The 18,866-nt window shown below is 51.7% G+C and overlaps 1 protein-coding gene across 1 annotated transcript in view; it reads right to left on the minus strand.

Moving 5' to 3' along the window:
• Positions 1-18,866, minus strand: part of PCNT (pericentrin) — a 116,283-nt gene that overhangs the window by 27,056 nt on the left and 70,361 nt on the right. The window contains exons 35-43 of the mRNA XM_036766831.1: positions 15,632-15,700; positions 13,311-14,297; positions 9,419-10,321; positions 8,322-8,421; positions 7,702-7,847; positions 2,034-2,231; positions 1,364-1,534; positions 1,046-1,241; positions 727-949 (exon numbers count right to left, since the gene is read on the minus strand). Coding sequence (XP_036622726.1) covers positions 727-949; positions 1,046-1,241; positions 1,364-1,534; positions 2,034-2,231; positions 7,702-7,847; positions 8,322-8,421; positions 9,419-10,321; positions 13,311-14,297; positions 15,632-15,700 — 2,993 coding nt within the window. The remainder of the gene's footprint in view (positions 1-726; positions 950-1,045; positions 1,242-1,363; positions 1,535-2,033; positions 2,232-7,701; positions 7,848-8,321; positions 8,422-9,418; positions 10,322-13,310; positions 14,298-15,631; positions 15,701-18,866) is intronic.

Genomic DNA, 18,866 nt, shown 5'->3' on the forward strand with positions numbered 1-18,866 from the left:
GTGATCCAGTTGCTGATCTCATCCTTCATCTGAAGTCCCTCTCACATGCTAACAGTGCTTGACGATCTGGGCTTCTGGTGACATAATTCTCTCTTGGTTCTCCCACTGTTCAGCTCCCCCCCTTTCTCAGTCTCCTTGGTTAATCATGCCACACCCACTAACTGGGGGCATCCCTCCCTATTCTCTTTTCTCCCCCTCAGGGATCTCTCCTCAGCTATGGGAGGAGGCACCTTGGGGAACAGTGGCTCAAGGGCAGGGGCTGCCTTGGGCCTCTCTTTTCATCCCCAGCACTTGGCATAAAGAAGGTGCTTAATTAATGTTTATCCACCGACTGCCACCTGACTGGTAATGAAGGATCATGCAGAGATGTGGAGCTAGATAACCATTTGGTCACATTCAGGAGTCAAGGAGATGATAGGAGGGAGCCCTCTGAGACTATGACCTCAGTGTCTGCCAAGGCATGAGGCCCTGCCCTTGGCCCTGTTCAGACCAATCTGGGGCTTGGGCTTGTGCTAGATTCTGGGCACCACACTATGGGGAGGGCAGAGATAAGCTGAAGGGGTCCAGAGGAAAGCCACCAGCTGGACAAGGGCCTGCTTTGTGGAAAGCACTGGAGACATGAGGGGGAATGGACCCTCATGGCACAGGGTGTAAGGGCTGCCCCAAGGGTTGTGGCAAGGCAGAGAGTGAGCCTCCTGTCCCCTCCCCACCCACACACGCCTGTACCTCAGGTGGGCAGCCTCTTTCTGGGTCTCTCTCAGGGATTGGGCTAGGGTCTCCTTCTCCTGCTTGCATTCTGCCAGTTCAGTCTTGAGCTCCTGGGCTGTGGTCTGGGCCGCCAGCAGAAGCTTCTGGTTTTCTGTGCTCTTTTCTTGCTCTTCAGTGAGAGTCTTCTGCAAATCACTCACTATGCATTTCTCCTGCTCCACTTTATACTCCAGTAACTCAACTGGGGGAAGACAGGGAGCAGAGCAGCCCAGTTATACTATGCAGGCATGGCCAGGTGGCCAGCTGTGTTGTCCCACCCGTGCCCTGCCACCCTCACCTTGCCTCCGGAACTGGTACTCCTGCTTGCTGCCTTGGTCCTCGACGTTGGTGAGGGCCTCATAGAGCTGCTGCAGCTTCTCCTGGTTCTGGAGATGGGTCATGCGGAGCTGGGCACGCAGGGCCTGGATCTCGGACAACAGGCTGCTCCGGTCACTCAAGTGAAGGTTCTCCAAAGTTCTCTTCTGCAGTTCTCCCTGAGGGAAGAGCCAAGGTGGAATGAACGCACCATGACTTCATCCACAAAACCCTGATGTAGATGAGGCGGGTTGGGGGGGGCGGGGCAGGCGGCAGCGGCGTGCCTGCCTCCTGCCATTACCTGCTCCTTGACGACGTCCTCCAGCTTTTCCAGCAGGGACCTGTCATCTCCTGACTCCAGGTTGCACAGTTTGGACTGGAGCTCGATTTTGAGCACATTCCGCTCCTTTTCCAGGACTTCTTGGACAGCCTGCAGAAATTCTCCCCAGTCAAAGCCTGTGTCCGAAGGTTCCTTCAACATGAAACAAAGCCAGAATGTGGTAAGGAGGACAACTCCCCTCAATGTCCAGACCTCCCAGGTGCATGATCAATAGGGACCCCCCTCCCAGAGGCCAACCCCCCTGGGGCATGGGCATGGCTTGTACAATGCACAGGGTGTCCCCCATTAGAAAAGCTGCCCCCTCCCCCAACACAGTACTCAAATGTACTTGTCTGGTTCTAAACCCCAAGAGAACAAAGTCAGGAAGCACCTTAAGGCTATTCCAGAAAAGCCGCTTTTCTAACAGGTTGGACACTACCCCACCCCCCACATATTCTATGTCCATAACAAAATGAGCTCCCCCCATCCACATGAGCAGACCCTGAAGCCATGCCTCAGGCCAGTGGGGTGGGCATCTTGTACAAGCCCCAGGAGGGCTCTGGTGCTAGGCACAGGCAGACAGACGCCATCATCCACCACACCGCCAGGCCCGCCCACCTACCCCTGGCAGCCCTGTCCATCCCACCCTGACCTTCAACTCGCTTCTGGGAGGCACTTTAGTGAGGTGGTCTTTGAGGGCCTGCACAGCGTCCAGCAAGCCCTGCCTCTCCTTCTGAAAGCAATCCGGCGGGGCATTCAGTGGGTCACTGCCCAGCTCTGGGCCAGGGGCTTCAGCTTTGGACAAGACCAAGATCTGTTGGCTCTCATCGCATACCATCTTCAGTAATGCCTAAGAGCCAAACAGAGGATGGCATCAGCGGCTGCACGTCCAACACGGCTTTCCTGAACCATGAGGCAGTGGGGCTTTCCTGCCTGGGGGACAGCTGAGACCTGCTTGGCCATGGAGCCTTCCCTCTGGGGCAGCCTCTGCTGCCACACCCCCCCCCACATCCCTCGGATGCTACACCCCCCCACACACACACGTATACACACACACTCATGCCTTAGCTGCTACACCCCTCCCCTTTTCTCTCTCCCCACAACCCCAGAAGCTGCCCCAGCTAGGTGGCAAGGCCAGGCCACCCCTCAACAGAGAATCATCTCTCTTCAATCACATTCCCTGAAGACCCCCTGACTCCTTCCCCCCAGAACCTTGTGGAACATTTCATACCATTTTATATCATTTCTGTAATTTCAATAAGACTCAGAGTCTGAACCAATTAACCAGAAGAAAAGGCTGACCCTAACAGTCTCTTTGTTCTCTATCTTATGTCAACGAACCCAGATGGAGCATTCCTTTCCTCTGTCCATGGCCATTAAGGGTGAAAACCTTGACCCCAGACACTATCTTGAATTATGTGACTTTTCCTTATCTTAATATTTTGTGGGCATATACCATGTCATGGAATGTTAATGGCAAATTAAACACAGAAATCCTGGGTTGTAATTTCAATTGACCCTTTGTCAACTATCTGATTTGTTTGTTGTATTTACAATCTATTCCATTAAGGAAAATCCTTGTTTTGTATCATAATTAACATACACGGGGATCATAAAAGTGATGTCATGCAGGCTGCTGTGTTGGGACCAAAAAAATGTATTTAAGCTTCCTCATTTCTTTGTTCGGGGAGTCAGACTTAGTCTGGCCCCCATGCACGCATGTATCTGCTAAGTTTAAAGGGAATGAATGAATGAATGAATAAACAAATGTTTAAGTAATATGAATTTTTCTATCACCTAGCTCTGTTTGCCTCCCTTAACCAACTTTCAGGTTTAACAACCTCCAGCCCACCTTTGCCCACCTTTCTAGGCCCTTCTCCTGGCTCTGGACCATGTACCCAAAGCCCCTGCTTTGGGGCTGATACACACCCCTTCATCCTTCTCTTGTCCTCACTGTCTCCTGCCAGACCAGGCCCGGTGGCCGCTCACACCTGCTGCCGTGGCCAAACCATCCTCCTGATGCCACCCCCATTTGCTTGCTCTCAGGCCACTGCAATCTCTGAGGGCTCCCAGGTCTCAGTCTCCAAAGCCTAACCCCGCACTCGCTCATGCCCCTTGGGGGCTTCCATACATTCCCCAGGCCCATCACCCCATCCCTGAAATCGCACCCTCTCACCTCAGCCCCGACCCTCTCTCATTCTCTCCTCCTCCTCAACCAGCTCTCGACCCCTCCTTCAGATTTCGCGCCCATCAGCCGGCCTCATCTCAGCTCCCACTCCCTTAGCCCTAGGATGCCTGTCTGTCCATCCTGTGTCCCATGTGTCTCATCCCCACCCCTGCAGATGTCCCCCCATCCCCAGCAGGCCCACCAGCACCGTCCCCCTCCCCCATCCTTTTTGATTTCAGTGGATGGTGGCAACACTACTGAGTGACCTACAGGGAGGAGGAGGCCCAGTGCTGCCCTCACCACCTCTGCCCACTGGCTCACTTCATGGCCACTCCCAAACCCATCCCCACTGGAGGTTGTTCTCATGACCTTTCTTGGGTCCCCCTCTCCTCCTGCACCAGTTAGAGTCTTTCTGCCTTCAAAAGGTACTCCCGAAATCTGCCTGCCTGAGATGATGCCTGTCTGAAGCAGCTGGACCTGCGGTCAGGTAGAGCTGAGTTCAAATCCAGCCTCAGACACTGCCTGGCTGTGTGACCCTGGACAAGGGACATAACCTCACCCCGCCTCAGCTTCCTCCCTTCTAAAATGTGGATCACAATGGCACCTGCCTCCCAGGGCAGTCAGTAGGATCAAATGAGATGATGTTTGTAGTAAAGTGCTTAGTGTACAGGGTCAGTCTCTCTCTTCTCTCTCTCCTTCCCTCCTTACTCCCAGATTTGCTTCCTAAAGTCTCAAAGATAAAATGCAAATTCCAGGCTAGCTCCAAGTTATCTTATCTGGAACTGTATTCACCTCTAGGCATTTGCCTAAGCCACGGACACAAGGCACTTGGAGAGAGGCCTGGGCTCTCTGATTTCTGTGAACACAGGGATCCCCAGGGAGGGGTTGCCCCCTGACAAAGCAGACCCGGACCATCCTCGACAGCATGAGTGAAGAAGGGACTTGCCCAGGGTTATGCAGCCTGGCGGTGTGGGAGGAGAGATCTAAACTCAGCTCTTCCTAACCCCATGACCAGCTCTCTTTGCAATAGGCCAAGCTGCCTCAGTCACAAGTGTTCTGATGATGATTATGGCCGCTTAAAACACTACTAATCCCTGATGGTGCCAGAGCATGGTAAAGTTCACAAAATCCTGCAGAGAGACAGTCTCCTTGGGCCTTTGCAAACTACAGACCAGCCCGATAATGTTTTTTCCCATCTGGCTGAGGACACCAAGACTCGCCGGAGGTCACGGACAAGCGGCCGGGCATTCCTGCCCCCGAGCCTGCGCTTCTCTCCACGCAGCTCACCGCTCAAGGCCTGAAGCGAGCAGAGCCGAACAGAGCCACACTTGGTGGGCAGACGCCACCTGCCACTGCACTGGTGGGCACTCAGGGCCTCTGCCGCAGGAGCAGCCGCAGTCGGGCCAAGCACCTATTAGGGCAGCACCAGGCAAGGAAACCAAGGCACTGGCCATCTGGGCACTGGAGAAGTGCAATAGGATATCTGACACAAAACCAAAGGATATTCTGCTGTTTCCAGTAAATGGCAAAGCATGAAAACTGCTTTCCAATTCCATCTTTGGAACACGCTCGTCCAGCCCACGCTTCAGACAAAATGGGATTTAAGGGGGGTTTGGACATCAGCAAGGCAAAGCTGATTCAGGGCCCTGGGGTAGGGACTCCCTAGATGACTTCACCAAGCTCAGTTGTGAGAGGCCAGCTAACTGAGAATGTCCCAGAGGCAGCAAGCCCTAAACCACAGAAGCTTCAGAGAGAGGTCAGGGCCTCAGACACCCATTAAATTAGACCTCACCTGAGTCCCCCCCAGAGCGAGCCTCTGCCTGCTCTAAGTTTCAGGAGGAAAGATGGACAGGCATCTTTTTTCCTGTCCTTTCATGCTATGGAGCCTGAACCACCCTCCAAGAGCCTCCTCTCCCCTTTGCACCCAGAGGAGAAGCCAGATGGACAACAAGATGCCTCCAGGTGTGGGCCTAACACTGCTGATGTCACAATGCCTGGCAATGCCCTGTCCATCAGTGACGGGAGTTGATGGGCACCAAGGGCACAGTGAATGCCACCAGCAGCAGCCCTGTCCTAGTTTTCTGGAATGATCAAGGCCTCCCCATCCTGGTGACCCTGCCTTTCTCAACTGGAGCCCTTCCATGCCCCACCCGGGGCTGGGCTCCCATTTCCAAGAGCACTTGGCTCCATAAAATGCCAGCACCAAAGACTGGCTCCCCCTCTGCACACAAGGCTCAAATGTCCTCTCTGTCCCAACACCCCAGACTCATTCTCTTCTCCACCTTCTTCCTCTGTGCCTGTTCACTCCTCCATCCCTGGTGAGAAGACCCCAGAGCCCCATGACTCAAACGAAGCCTCCACTCACCTCATTTCAATACTCAGTGGCTTTTTCTCAGTTGCCATCATCCCTGGCACCCCGCTGCCCCCATGGCTCCTGGACCCTCTTCTTCCTCCATTGCTTCCCTTGCCCAACATCTACTTGAATGACCCCTGGAGACCACTTCAATATGGTCAGAAGAGAGCTCAGCGTCTTCCCACTAATCAACTATTGAAAGCATGCATGAAGCTTCTCACTTGGGACAGCTTCCCCACCCCCATAGCTAACAAGGTACCCAGCCTCCGATTCTCCTGGAGCAAACTCTTGTTGCCACCAGGACTCCTGCAGCCACTTGACCTTAGTTTCCCCCTCTGTGGTCCCAGGCACAGCATGGCCATAGGTGTGAGACACTGGCCCCTTCGACAGGATGACAGGGCCTTGCACGGGGAGGTCAGAAAGCAGAGCTCCTGCTCAGAAAACCCACACAGCTTTCCAACACCCTCCCCATGGCCAACCTCTCTAGTGGGTCTGCCATTCAAGGCCCCTGACGACCTAGGCCCCATCTGCTCCTGCCTTCCTCCTCCTCCCCCAACCCCCACATCATGCCCCAGGACCTGCCCAGCATGCCTGGCCTCCAACTGGCCTTCTCCCTCAGCCCAAATATCTATGGACTTGAGAGGCAGCAGCAAAGGCCATCTCTCTCCTAAGACCTTCCAGGACATCCCAGCCTGAAGGAGGGTCTTCTTTCTGTGAATGCCACAAGCCTTCTGATTCTACCCCTCTTAATGGCAATGAGCCCATGACACTTGGGAGGAGAGTGTCTGAAGGCCAGCTCGGCAGGGATTGAGCTACCTCCTTTTAAGCCTGCTTCTGAGGGCAGTGCGGGGTGTGGCGAGGCCAGGGAAAAAGCATGGGCGTGCTCACTCCCCCAACCCTCTTCCTGCCCCTTCCCTGACTGTTCCCCCCCTTTCCTTGTCTCTCTCCCTCCCCCCACCTGCATCTCCCCTTCCCCCCTCCACACACAAGTATTTGCTTCCTATTTCCTGTCAATGAAAGGGAGTGCTCTGTGCATGACCACACCCCCTCTCCAGACTAAGAGGGCCGTGCCTGGAGGACACCAAGGGCCTTATTCATGCTTCGATCTCTCAGCATCCCTGGCAGAGTGTGCCCAAGACTCATCAGGTATTAAAATGAAGGCAATTATTTGTGTGCTTGTTTGGCTGCCAAGCTGCCCAGGGAACCTGTTGGCTGATCTGGGATGAAACGAGCAGCTGAGGCCTGAGCTAAGAATGATTCGACACTGAATTAGATCTAAAAAAACCCAAATCTGAAGTGGCGGCAATGGGGCCTCTGCCACTTTCTGCCACCACTCGGGGCATTCAGGGCCAGGCTGCTTCACAGACCAAGCTAACGCTGGGCACTGACAAATGCCCCAACTGAGAATGAGAAGTGCAGAGACCTTGCCTGCTGTGGGCAGGCAGTGAGGGCCACGGGGCAGGACCCTGAATGCACGTGCCCATCTTCCAGCCCCTCTCCTACTCCTCTCAATGATGCTAATGCTGCCCGAGCCTCAGCAGCCGGCACTGCCCTGACTGCTGAGAAGAGAGCGGGGATTCCTGCATTTCCTTCTGGCTCCTGGGGGCCTCTCCTGACTCTTGTCACTTTCCCGGATTTGCTCAGGGTGTTTTTGTGTGGACTGAAGCTTGGCTACTCTGGAAAGACACTAGATATGGTGTCCAACACAAGGGCCTTTGATGTCAACTCGAGGCCTATGCCAAGTGTAGTAACGTCCCCTGGGGACGGAGCCCATGTTCCCAAGCCCCACAGGAGGATTACCTTCATCTGTTTGGACTGCATGTCTAACTTATCCTTCATTGGTTTGAAAGGCCTTTGAACCATTCCAGATTTCTGAAGATGAGCCACAAGGTGGGTGTGTAGAGGTCTCGATCTTTCTGAATCTTGCTTCAGTTTGTCTGGAAAATCTGAAATACAAGAAAGACAGAAGGTTAGAGCGATCACAAGTGATCTCTCCACACCAGGCCGTGCAGGCCTATTTCTAAGAAGCAGGTGAAAAGGAAGGGTCCCTTCAGTCTGTGTCTCCTCAGCCAACGAGAAGGGCAGCGCTTTTGGGGTCAAGGAGGAGGATGCCAAGGTGCGCTGGCACAAAAGCAGCAATCACACTCTCTACTCAAGGCCAGGGAAAAGAAGAATTAATTGCTTGAAGAGAGCCATTTATAGATCAGACGGAAACCAAAGACAAGCTGGGACATTTATGAGTCTTTGGCCAGATCGGCCTGTCCTGCTCAGGGGCTGTGCTGCCCACCCCCACCCTATCGCTGCCATTGGGAATATGAGCCCCCTACAACTCCTGGCAACAAACCACTCGGGACCTGCCTCAGAGCAGCCCAGCTCAGAGCCCTGCTCTGGGGAGAGGCCTGGGTGCAGCACCAACTCACCGGCGTCATGTCCATCACTGTCCGTGCCCAAGCCAGGTGATTTGGACTGCAGGTCTGCTTGCGAATCCGTTGGTGTGATGAAGTCTTCACCATCTTTTTCCTATTCAAAACAGGCAGATTTCCAGACTAGTCCTTGGCTGCTCCCTTGTAACACCCCAGGCTCACAAATGCTTACAGCCCTGGTAGATTCAGTAAATCCCCAATCTCAATCAGAAAACTGACTTCCTTTGAAAAAAAAAATTAATACCTACTTGACGGTTAGTTCTTAGCCATTCAATCATTGCTAAGTGGAATTTAGGATTTATTATTGTCTTTAAAACTGCTTAAAAAATCCAAAACCTGGAGTTCACTTGAAAAGACAAAAGCATCTGCTCTGGAGATGAGTCCGCATCCTGAGCCCACTCCCCAGCTTCAGCCCTGGAAAAGATCTCGGGCCTTGCTCAGACCACAAGAGAACAAAGCCAGGACCACAGGCCGCCTCCCTACCTCCACGACACTAGCATGATGAATGTCCTATGCGTCCTTCCCGCCGTTCTCACAGATGAAGTGCTCCCCAAATTCAACATCGAAAATCAATTCTTTACAAATTCAGCAGCCCCTCAGGCCTCCCTCCCTCCCTCTCCTCAAGGACCAAACCCCCCCCCCCCCAAAGGACGACAGATTGGGGGCTGACCTGACCTTGCCTACACACTGCACTGACCACTGGGCTCTGAGCTATGCTTTCATACTCTGGCCAGGAGGTGAACTAATAATGGGGGAGCTGGGCAGGAGAGGAATAAGCCATTTCCATGGGAACATACTGAAGCCACACTACCCAAGGACAGAGCTAGGGGACCAGATCGGGGGAACTCCCAGGTGAGGCCATTCCTTCTAACGATGCAAGTCACTCTTTCCTGCAAGGCATCTGTCTTAAAGAGCCACTGGGGCCAGTGACAAGGGAGAGACTTGTCCAGGGTAACCCACCCAGCACAGGGCAGCGGGGCTTGAAGCCAGGTCCCAAGGCCAAGTTTCTACCTCCTCTGCCAATTTGTTTGCACCTTGGGACACAGAGATGGAGAAACAAAGGGAGAAAAACGAGAAAAAAGGGTGCACATTACCAGTGTCCTCCTTTTGATGTCATGGCTGGCATCAGGCTGTGACTTTTCCCTACAAGATGGAGACTGGGAAGCTGGGGGGGCTGCTCCCAGCCCTGAGAGAGCAGGATAACCCAAATATCCTGAAGAATCCTGCAGAGCCAATGATCGCCAAGCCAAGTCCGGGCTCTGCAGGTCAGCAGCTTGGGAGAGGGGCGTCAGATGGATGCTAGGCAGACCTTCGGACGTAAAGTCTTTTCTGACCAGCTCCGGGGAGCCCAGCGAGGAGGCATCCGTGTCCAGGATTGTATCTCGGAAGTGCTGAATGGTGTCCAGGGGCTCTGCATCCTGTGACCCATTCTCGGCGCTATGGGCCAAAGAAGGCGAGCCGTGTGCAGACTCTTCACTTGGCTCAAGAGGAAACCCACTTCCATCTACAGGGGGAGAATCCTGTCTTTTCATCAATGGTGGGGTTCGCTCCTCAAAGTAGGAGCAATCGGAAATCAGGGGATCAGCATCATACAGGTCTCCACTAGGGCTGCTTGGAAAAGAATCCAGGCTCTGGTCCATCTTGAATTTGTGTCTGACTTGTCCTGGGGGATCAGGACTTTGAATGTTATCAGGTGAGTCCCACAAGTGACAGAGGATGTTGGAGACTGGCCCTTGTGAGGCGGGAGGGCCTGGGTCAGCTGGTGATTGGCCCTGAGCAGTCCTTGAGACACGCCTATGAGGTCTCTGGGGAGGACCTGCCACTACAGGGTGCTCTGACAGTCCCCGTGGGTGCAGCCGTGTCCAGCCTTCAGCCTCTCTGCTATCTCCACAGGATACAGACTTGATCAGGTGATGTAGCTTTTCTTGGATGTGTCTCACTTGGGTTATCAGATCTTCTTTGTGCAGCTGATAACTTTCCATTGGTTTCTGCTGAATCTGTGGTTGGAAAAAGACATGCAGATTACTAAAAAGCTGAACTTTTTTAGCTAAACTCTTAGGAAAACTGATATGTGATTTTCTATTTCGAATCTAAGCAAACCAAAGAAGTCCTGACCCCAGCGCTGCTGGCCAAAGGTCCTCCTGCTGCTTGAAGCAAACTAGATTTATGCTTCAGCTCTGAAAAAGAAGCAGAAGTGACACCAGCTTCTTGAAAAACCCTCCCAACCCAGTCAGTGAGGTGCTTCAGAAGAAAGGGCTGCTTCCCTGGTCAGCGGGAAGCCACCGAGTGGGACAAGCCACGTGTGAACTCGGCTCTGTCATTTCTCTAAAGAGCTCTGGACAGGGACACACTGCCAGCAAGTGGACAGGCTCTGGCTACAAGAAGAGTCCTGGCGGAGGAAGGGGCTTCAGAAAGTGAAGAAACAGGCCCGAGACAGTCAGGTAACACTCCCTTCCCCAGAGTTCAGACCAAGAAAAAGGGAGAGAGCACACATAGGATTCAGACTGGACAAGGGAAGAAGTTAGTGGGGGGAAAACTGGCATGAGGGAAATATTTCTTTTTAACTAATTTTTCCTCTAATTTTAAAGATTTCTTCTTCTGAGTTTATTTGGTTAATTTTCTAGTTTTTTTTTCTTCTTTTTCTCCAGTTTTTCTTAAAACTAAAGCTTAGTTCACTTATCCTCCTTTTTTCTATTTTGCTCACGTATGTTTTCAGAAGTGAAGTTTCCTCTGAGGACAACATCCTCAGAAGTTCTGACTCGCTGCCTCGTCCCCATCATTCTGTCTCCTGCAGTTACCAATTCTAGGACTTCTTCTCGGACCGACTCTGACTCACAATCGTGTCTGTCTTCTGTGCATCCCACTGCCTAATCCTAGTTTTAACTGTTATGCTCCCTCACAGATTCCACTGAAGAGCCATCCTGTGCTCCAGATCCAGTCCCTGCCCTTCCCGCGTTCCAAGCCGATTCCCCCAGACTGCCCCCCAATTTGGCCTTGTCCTATCATCACTCAGGCGCTCCCCAGGTCTGCCACCACTGTCTTGCCCATATTCATCTGCTGCTTCTAATTGAATGACTTAACATTCACCTCAACCAAAACCATGAGGAATCACAGCAGATCAATCAGGTTCTAGGCCTGGAGTCAGGAAGACCCAAGTTCCAACCTGGCCTCCACACTTAGGAGCTTGTGTGGCCCTGGGCAAGTCACTTCACTTGTCTGCCTCAGTTTCCTCTAATGTAAAAAGAGGGGGGTCATAATAGCACCTGCCTGTGATGCTCAAATGAGGTATTTGTACAGCACTTAGCACAGTGCCTGGCACACAACAGGCCACTAATCCATGCTTGTGCTGTCCTTGCCCCCCACCCAGGGAGTCCTCCCTCTGGCCTGGCCCTAAGGTACCTTCTTTGCTCCTACAAGCTGGCTGCTGGCCTCTTTACTCAGCTCCATCTTATTCTTCATAAACATGAGCTCAGACTCCAGCTGCTTCTGACACACTGTCAGGACTGAAATCACATTCTCTTTCCTCTGGAGACCTGCCTCTCTGCGTATCACTAGGTCTGTAGTGTAGAATGCCCGCTCCTCAACTAGACTCTAAATAAACACAGAAATGAATACTGTGGTAAGCAGAGAACCCGGGTGGCCTCGATCCTCCCAACAAGAGAGGGGCTGGGCTGGAGACGTGGAGATCAAGGGGACTTCTGGACAAGCCACGAGGCCTAGGTGGCAGCTGGCTGCTCTGGCATCCTTTCCTAATCCTTGGTGCCCTTGGGTGCCCCTCGCAGAGGGCACATCCCAAGGGCAAAGACTAAGTGCATCCTGCTGGGCTGGACACCGTTCAAGATATGACCATGGATGTCCAGGTGTTAACAGTCTGAGTGAGCAGAAAAGACCCAAAACAAGGCAAACAGCAACAAGTCCCCAAGAGGGCGTGTCTGCTGCGTTATGGCCAAGATGCTCCCTGCCCCCCACTCGTAAGAGTAGGTGAACTTAGAAAAAGAAAGGCTTGTGGGAGGTGGGTAGGAGCATGGAAAGGGAGGATGTGGGTATGTCAGGTGTTCAGACTGTAGTGCACAGACATCAGCTCTGCTCTAGAGCCAATAGCTGAATGACACAGGCCTCATTCTACATGGTCTGAGTCCTAGCAGGCTGAGCTGGGCTTCACCATCGATTACAACTCAAAAGCAGCTTTTAAGAAAATTTTTTTTTAAGATGGGGAATTTTAAACATTGTTTTTCTCTTTTAAAGAAAACGTTAAAAAAAATTAAAGAAAGCAAAGCCCTTTGACTAAGAAACCAGTTAAGAAAATAGGAGAAAGCAGATGATACCTCCATCTGTGCATAAGGATAAGGTCCTACCATATACATACATGTCTTGTGCTGAGCCTGCACTGAAGAGCCTCCCTGCCCCGCACCCTCCCCAGGCCTCGCTGTTGTGCGGGGAAGTTTGGGGGCTCCAAGGCTGTCTCCCAGCACAGCACAAGCTCTACCAGTAAGGACTATCTACCCTGGCCCAAAAGCAGGGCTCTGAAGGTACAGGTGGGTTTCAAGGCAAACAAGAAGTCTGTCAGTTCCCCTCTGCCCCAAGGCCACCTGATCCAAAGCAAATAAGAGTAGGCCTGACCTGAAGGTCCATTACAATGACCTACATCTCTGATCCTACTTCAGCCTCAGTGATCTAAATTGGGGTACCGCTGTGCTATAAGCACCTCCGCCAGCACCAGCCTTTTCCTACTGCCCAGATTAGAAGGAAGAAGGGAAGAGTGAGTGAAGAAGCCAGTTCAGGAAGAGAGAACTCTAGATTGGGTCCACTGCACAGAAAGCAGGACTTCCTTGTACCTCTGGCAAGCCTAGAGCCAAGATGAGCTGGGCCATGTCCATCAGCCCCGTCACACTAATGGGAGAAAAGGATACCTTGGAATGGATCTCAAAGCCCCAGTACTCATGCCTGCCTTCATTTGTACATTATTTCTTTTCAAACAATGCATACCAATCCATCACCACACTGCCCCTGGGTAGCAGCAGCCAGCCGCCATGGCCCTGCATCCCGACCAGGCTCTTCCTCTGTGGTAGCCAGAGCACAAGGTCCTCCTTTAGAGACCCGATTGCTCCAATGATCCTCCTGAGCATAAGCTCCAGACTGAAGCTGCCCAGGCCCCCGTGTCCTAGGTGGGCTGAGAGCGTCCACTTCCTTCAAGTGTTTCTGTATCTTCCCCTGACACTGGGGACCACAGGCCTGGTGCTGATCAAGCGCCGTCTGGTAAGTGACCAGCTTCTGGCTAAGGGCCTGCAGCTTCAGGTTCAGGCCAACACACTGAGCCCGAAGCATCTGCAGCTCGGGAGGTTCCTGGGAGCCTGACGCATGCTGCCTTTCCAGCTCCCTCTCCAGGTGAGAGCAGGCCACCGTGAGCACCTCCAGCTGGGCCAGGAACACACCCTTCTCTTCAGTCAGAGTGCTGACCTCGGCCTCCTTCTTGAGGAAGGCAGCCTTCCAGTGCCGGGCATGTGAGGCTGTCCTCTTGGCCTCCCCCTCCTTCAGAGACAGCTGGTGCCTGAGCAGGCCCAGCTGCTCTGCGGAAGCCGTGCGGACGCTCTGTAGGTCCTGCTCAAGGAATTCCACGTGCAGCTGGAACTGTCTTTCCTTCTCCTCCAGCTCATCCTGCAGCAGCTTCACTTGGGGGTCCTGCAGCAGCTTCCTCGCTTCATTGCCGGCATCGGTGGCCTGAAAAGAAAAGAGGCCCCTCTGCAGCTCACGCTGCAGATTTTCAGCCTGGGAGCTGTCCGAGTCACCCTGGCTATCACTGACTTCATGAACCACGGGCCCCAGCAGAGAAAGCTCCTGCTGAAGCTTCTCGATGACTTCGTGCAGCTGCTCTACCTCTTCTAGGTTCTCCGTTCTTAACCGTTCTTGGTTCTCACGCAAATTTTCAATCACAGTTTTTAGCTCCTCTATCTCAGAGCTTCCGGCTTTCATTACCTGAGTAGAAAGCACATCGCACAGGCCAGTTAAACACAGGAAATGGCAGAGCTCCTTCCTCTAGGATGATGGGCTTCTAAGCAACAGACACCTGGATGTCACCTTTCCAGAAGGTCAGGGAGAGAGACTTGGGCCCTTCTGACAAGGGGATGTTGTGGGCATAGCCCAATTAAACACAGTCCACGGGGCCCCTAAGAGCTGTTTGGTCCATGAAGGTCTGAGGAAAAAGAGACTGTGAGAAAGGCCGAAGAAGAAGAAGAAGAAGAAGAAGAAGAAGAAGAAGAAGAAGAAGAAGAAGAAGAAGAAGAAGAAGAAGAGGAGGAGGAGGAGAAAGAGAGAGTAGACTGGGGTCCTCCAGGGGCACTCTGCCTGCAGTGGGGGAGGCCAGACCGAGAGTGAGGTGAAGGTGAAAAACAGCAGAAGGATGAGAAGAACAATGAGACAACAAGGGGAGAGACAGGCACATTAGCTCTCTGACCTCACAAAAAGGGGCAACAGTTTTAATGTAGAATTCCTGGCTCTACAGAGGTGGAAAGGTAACAAAAATGAGCTGCACAGAGGAATTTTTAATCGCTTCTGCCACATGTGGCAAGGACTGTGTTTCTTACCTCATCGAGGATAATCAAACATATCTACAGAACTGAAAAGTAGAAAAGGCACCCCAGGGACCAAGGAGAAGGAATCCAAACTGGAAAATGGTTGAGGCGCTCTGACTGTGCTTTCCTATCCCCTACTAATTAGGTCCTCTTAAAAGAACCTTTTTGGTTTGTGTGACCAGTGGAAATGGAAACAAAATCAAGTCAGGCAATACTGCTAAATTCCTCCCCTTTCCCAGGAAGAAGTGAACCACAGCTGATAAAGGGTCTCTAAGGAAGTTGGCAGGACAATGATTTACAAAAAAACACTGAACACAGAATTTCAATAGGAAGTTTGCAAATATCCTCTGAGGGCCAGCAGGGGAGTTCTTCCCTGTCCAAGTTTACAAGCTATCTTCAGGGGAAGAGATCCTCCCTCCTTCCATCTGCCACCCCATCATCCACGGCAGATCAACATGGCCTTGGATGGGGGGGTGTCAGCAGGGGCCACTGTCCATCCCATGGAACTTTTTGGGGTCTCTGAGCCCCAGGCTCCCCTCACTTCCTAAGAATCTTACTCAGGCCAGAGAAGAGAACCATGGTGACCCATCTGTGGAGCCTCACTACCTGTGGACCCCAATCCCAGGAGCCCTGCCGCTCTCAGGGAGAGAATCTCGGGCCTTCCCAGGAGATTTCAGACTCTGGACATGAGCAGAACACAGAAAGGGGCATCACCTTGGGCTTCACCATATGCCCTACCTCATGCTGTAATCCCTTAATCTGCTCATTCAAAGACACAATCTCCTTTTCTTTGCTTTGTAGAAATGCCTGTGAAAATCAAAGATAGAGCTGTTGGAGCATCTTAAATGTCAAGTTTTCAGTGAGGTTTGAGACAACAGACTTGCCAGGTGGTCCTGGCAACAGCGATATGAATAACCCCACAGCACTTTAGAAACAACCGACCAAATGCTAACTCGAAGGACTCAAGAGAGTCTTGCTGCACCATCTGACCAGGTCTGCATGAAGGACACCTTGTCAGGTAGGCCTGTGGGCACCGTCACTCAATGGGTGCTGGGTAAGCCTTGGCCCGAGTATAGAGCAGGGCCAGAGATGGCCACCAAGCAGATTGCAAAGCCCACAGACAGCTTGGTGAGAAAAGGGCTGCAAGCGCCTGATGCAGCCCTGACTGGCCCTTGGGCCACGCCACCTGGATGGATCATCAATGGGCCACGAGGTACAGGGCACTCCGCCATAACGGCTCTCCACACATCTGGCTGGGACCCGTCATTAACCAAGCTTCTCGAGAGAAGCTCCTACAGGTCTCAACCAAGCCATATCGACCTGGAGCAGGCCTGCTACTCAGACTGCTTGGTGCCCCTTGGCTCCTCTGAAGAGGACTCCCATCTCCTCATCTCCAGCCTGACTGCTTGACATTCTCACTGCAAATCTCTCTGGCTTCTCCCCCACCCCCACCCCCACTGCTGCTTTCCAGCTTGGGTGGGGATATTTGACTGTAAGCTCCTCGAGGGCAGGGACGTCTTTGTGTCCTTAGAGCTTAGCACAGTGCCTGGGTATAAGGTTGTTGCTTAATAAATGTTTATTGACTACTGACTATATGCTTCAGGCCAACCTATTTTAAAAACAATTATCACACAGTTTGAATTATTCCTTTAAAATTAATTCAGATTTGTTCACTGAAAGGGGTCATTTCACTGAAGTATTGTACTTAGGATAATAAAGAAGACTGTAAAATAACCTGCTACAATGATACCACTTGTTTTTCCAATAAAAACAGTCATGGTTTCTGAAGGCCCTAAGTTTAGGGCCTTTCTGTATCCTTGAGAACACACGAAAATAGCAGGAAAGAAGTGCCATGAACCATGCCATGACACTCCCCAAAAGGGACTGGTCCTCCAGGGTAGGCTGAGGAGGAGAATCAGGGACCACCTTTGCTTTGGATTTTGTTTTACGAGTCTAATTAAGTTGTTTTTTGAGTGGAGTATTGTTATCTTGTCCTAACCAATACAGTTTCTTTTATCACCCTCTTTGGGGGAACAGATAACAACATACACTTATTTCTTTAAATACAAAATGTCTCAGGAAATTAATTCTCTAACTCATGGACTTAGGTCTTAAGTACAACTAAAAGCTCACAGCAAAATACTGAAATTAGTCGACCTAATTAGTGTTCTTCACTTTAAATACCAGCCTTGCTTCTGATTAAGGGAGATCATTTACAAAATTTCATTTCCTCCAATACAAGAAAGTAATACTCAGCTTCTAAATGTTTGGAGGATAAGAGCTGAATTAACAAGGAAATTTGTTTTTGGGGGATCTGAGTTAACAATAATTTGTGGATGATTTCACCTGTATCAGATGTCATCTAAAAGAACGGTGGAAAGGAATGACAGTCTAGAGGGAAGTCTTTCTCACTAGGGGCCTCCTGGGGCCACAGTTTCCTCTTCTGTAAAGGAAGGGGTTAGAAGAGGTGAGCAAGGCCAGCCCCAGAGAACTCCAGGTAGAGAGCACAGTGGAAGTCACCAAGGACCAGGTGCTGGGGTTGGCCAACACATATTTTGCTCACATTTTCTTGGCCAAGGAGAAAGAGCCTTTGACTGGGAGAGAGAACAAAAGGGGCTAATGGGGAGTGGCTACATGGAGGAAGAGAAAGGAACACCTGGCTAGCCTCACTAAGTTCCAACCACCTGACCCAAATGAACTACATGCCTGCCCAGGGGAAGAAGGATGACAGTCACCCAGCCAACTGAGCACCCCCTGTGTGCCAGGCACTGAACTAAGTGTTAGGGATACAAAAAGAGGCAAAAGATGGTCCCTGCCCTCAAGGGGCCCACACTCCAATGGAGGAGAATATACCCAAACACATTCTATCTAGGATAGAGGAAATAAGCACCAGACTTCAGAGGGGTTGGGATTTAGCTGAGATTTGGTCAGCAAGCAGGGCAGAGCAGAGGAGAGCATTCCAGCAAGGAGGCAGGAGCCAAGAGATGGAGAGTCTTGTTGGTGGAACAACCAGGAGTAAGGGAGCACTGTATCCTAGAGGACATGCTGGGGAAAGGGCAGAGGAGGCAGGTGATGAAGGGCTCTTAAGGCCAAACAGATGAAGGATGAAGTCTGGAAGAGCTGTTGTGGTGAGGGGGTCAGGGAGTGAATGAGGCAGGAACAGAAGGACTGCCTCTCGGCAGCGAGGGCCCACATAAGCCCAGGGGTGACTGCTGAACCACTCTGCGTAATCTCTGGAAGACAGTGGAGGGACAAAAGCACCATAGGACAGGACACCAGCAGTACCCACAGTGTCCTGATTTTCAAAATGAAGAAGACCATGGGCTCAATGGATCTGCTCTATTCCCTGCAAAATTAAAGCTTCACTATGAGAATGATGTACATAAGCTTCTGGGGGGCAGGGGTTGTTTTGACGTCTGGCCAGCAGAGCTAGCCCTTAATAAACATTGCTGACCGATTAATGAGCATTGAGAAAAAAAAAGAGCCAGCCCAACTTTAGCAAAACAAAGTTGCTCTACTGGCAGACTACGGGCTTTCTGTGGTACCTATGCTGGACGCCATCTTTTACAGGAGCATCTGAAGAAGTCACCCGTATTGGTTTGGTGGCTGAGATGAAGACATTGAGTGCTTAATGATAGCACAATTTAGAAGATGTCGAATCAGCACAAGGGCCAGAAAAGAGCAGACTCCGATAGTTTTCTCTCAAACTGTAAAGGAGGTCTCTGCTCTTCAGTCCGCCCCTATCTGTGGGCTCTCCCCCCAAGAGGCCCAACATGCTCACATCCACTATTCTCTGAAGCTTTCCCCCATCTCAGCTCATTGCTTCCACCTCCTCTCCTCCCTCCCTCTCTCAAGCCCTTAGGGTACACTTGCTTTCCAATCTCAATGTCCAACCAACAAGGCCCCCTCCAAGGTCAGCCACCATATCTTAACTGTACATCTGATGACCTCTCAGTCTTCATCCTCTTGAACT

The sequence above is a fragment of the Trichosurus vulpecula genome, chromosome 7, assembly GCF_011100635.1.
Source record: "Trichosurus vulpecula isolate mTriVul1 chromosome 7, mTriVul1.pri, whole genome shotgun sequence".
Lineage (NCBI taxonomy): Eukaryota > Metazoa > Chordata > Mammalia > Diprotodontia > Phalangeridae > Trichosurus > Trichosurus vulpecula.